This window comes from Chenopodium quinoa, unplaced genomic scaffold, assembly GCF_001683475.1.
Source record: "Chenopodium quinoa cultivar QQ74 unplaced genomic scaffold, ASM168347v1, whole genome shotgun sequence".
NCBI lineage: Eukaryota > Viridiplantae > Streptophyta > Magnoliopsida > Caryophyllales > Amaranthaceae > Chenopodium > Chenopodium quinoa.
The window spans coordinates 1991209-1993149 of NW_018742651.1; the positions used below are offsets into that span (position 1 = coordinate 1991209).

The 1941-nt window shown below is 36.1% G+C and overlaps 1 protein-coding gene across 1 annotated transcript; it reads right to left on the bottom strand.

Annotated features, from left to right (window-relative positions):
- Positions 1 to 479: 479 nt before the first annotated feature.
- On the bottom strand, positions 480 to 797 carry LOC110722022. Its single transcript, XM_021901244.1, has one exon. It carries the CDS (start codon positions 795 to 797, stop codon positions 480 to 482), a length of 318 nt encoding a protein of 105 aa, XP_021756936.1.
- Positions 798 to 1941: the final 1144 nt, after the last annotated feature.

Here is a 1941-nt window from a genome sequence, read left to right on the forward strand (position 1 = left end):
CTGCCTTTGCCACCGCCGCGGCCACCAGAAGAATTACGATTCTTTCCCAAATTTCCTCGGTTCTGAGATCTCTTGCCACCCGAATTGTTGCATTGTGAAGAAGGTTAATCCGACACCTCCGACGAATCATCATCACGGGCCACCATAGCAGAATTGGTGGTTTGGGCTGCCTTTTTAAGTCCGGCCTCCTCTAACACGAGCATAGACCGTGCTTGGTAAAACTGAGGCAGAGGATCACTCTGTCGAATGAGTGTGGCAACCCCTTTGTAAGGCTCAGTGAGCCCCGAAACTAATTGGAGAACCAGTCAATTGTTGTCCACCGGGGAGCCGACATTCTTGAGTTGGTCCGACAATGTTTTGAGATGTTGGCAGTAAGCAGAGACATTGGGAAAATTCTCCATCTCCGTGTGAGTGAAATCATACTCAAGGGTAACGGCTCGGGAATGTTTGTTGTCTTGAAATAAGTCACGCAACCTATTTCAAGCTTCCATTGTCGTGGTGTCGGGTTCAAGAATTGTCTGTAACAGATCATGAGAAATAGTGGCATAAATCCACTGTAGAACCGTAGCAACGAGGGTCGACCATAGTTCAAGTTCTTCCTCGGTCTTAGGAGGCTTCTCCTTGCCTTTCGCCAGAGGAATAATATGATCTAATACTTTATGAGATTCTGCGTGAATTTTGAAGAGTTCCGCCCATGTTTCATAGTGAACGTTCTCCATCTCAAGAGTGACGGGAACAAGGGCCTTGATGTTAGGATTTGTGAGAGCAGGGTGAAAGGCTGGTTTGGACTCACCCATGGTGAAGAAAGAAGAAGAAAAGAGAAGAAAGAGAATGCAACAGGAACGACGCTAGAGTGCGGAAGAGAAAGGTCAAGATCTTTCCCTAGAATACTGATACCATGAAAGAAGTTAATTCCTTGAATCATATGAGCCTATCAGTAGGCAATATATATACATAAAGTCAGCGTATCTCAAGGCTGTACAGTAGGACCTAACAACCTACATATAAGGAAAGATTATATACAATAAATTACAATAAGCGTAATTATCTAATATACACTAACAGAATATATTGATGCTTATCAATATATTCTAATAGTTACTCGTATTTAAAAAAATTTGGTTACTCATACGTACAAATGAAGATTACTCTATATTAGATTATTCAAACTCTATTTTCAAATTTAGTATAGAGTAAAAGACTAGGTTAAGATGTTAGCTAATTATATCTTTTGAGGATGGTTATTTAGTTGATGTCTACATTATGATTGAGGCTAATAGACTTAACTACATTCGAACACATAAAAAGTAATTGAGGTTAGAATAGTATAAGAATATTGTTGATCCAGTTTTGAGAGGACACATATATAGTCTATCATCTATGGGATTACAAATTTTTTTACCTTCGTTATTAACTGGTAGGGCTAGATATATGATGCAAAATTATCAAGATATCATGGCTATATGCAAGTGGTATGGATATCCAGATTTATTTAACACATTTATATGCATTCCAAATTGGTCAGAGATCACTAGATGTTCAAAATAGAGGACTCATTAGAGAATAGGTTAATCATCCTATGTAGGGTTTTTGTAAATGAAACTTGATTGCTTGATAAGTGATCTTAAGAATCAAAAGATATTTCCCTTCACAATGAAAATTGATAGTTTAGGAAGTTAACTTTATATCTTATACTTCATATAAAATTGAAAGTCATAATTTAAATACAAACCTTATTATTTATAAACCAATGTTTTTTTTTTTTTTTAAAGAAAGTTATTTTAGAGGGAAATTGCTTAATAATACTGTGTCAAGTGTCCTCTTAGTTTTTCTTTTAGGAGTGAGTATGTAATACATAATAGATATATAGATATTATTGATTATATATTAAACGTTGATTATCACTCAAATACACTAATAAAAACATGGTCAAATTAAGAA

Bases quoted from the DNA above. Each gene is read 5' to 3' on its own strand.
- LOC110722022 (XM_021901244.1), bottom strand. From the start codon at position 797: ATGGGTGAGTCCAAACCAGCCTTTCACCCTGCTCTCACAAATCCTAAC.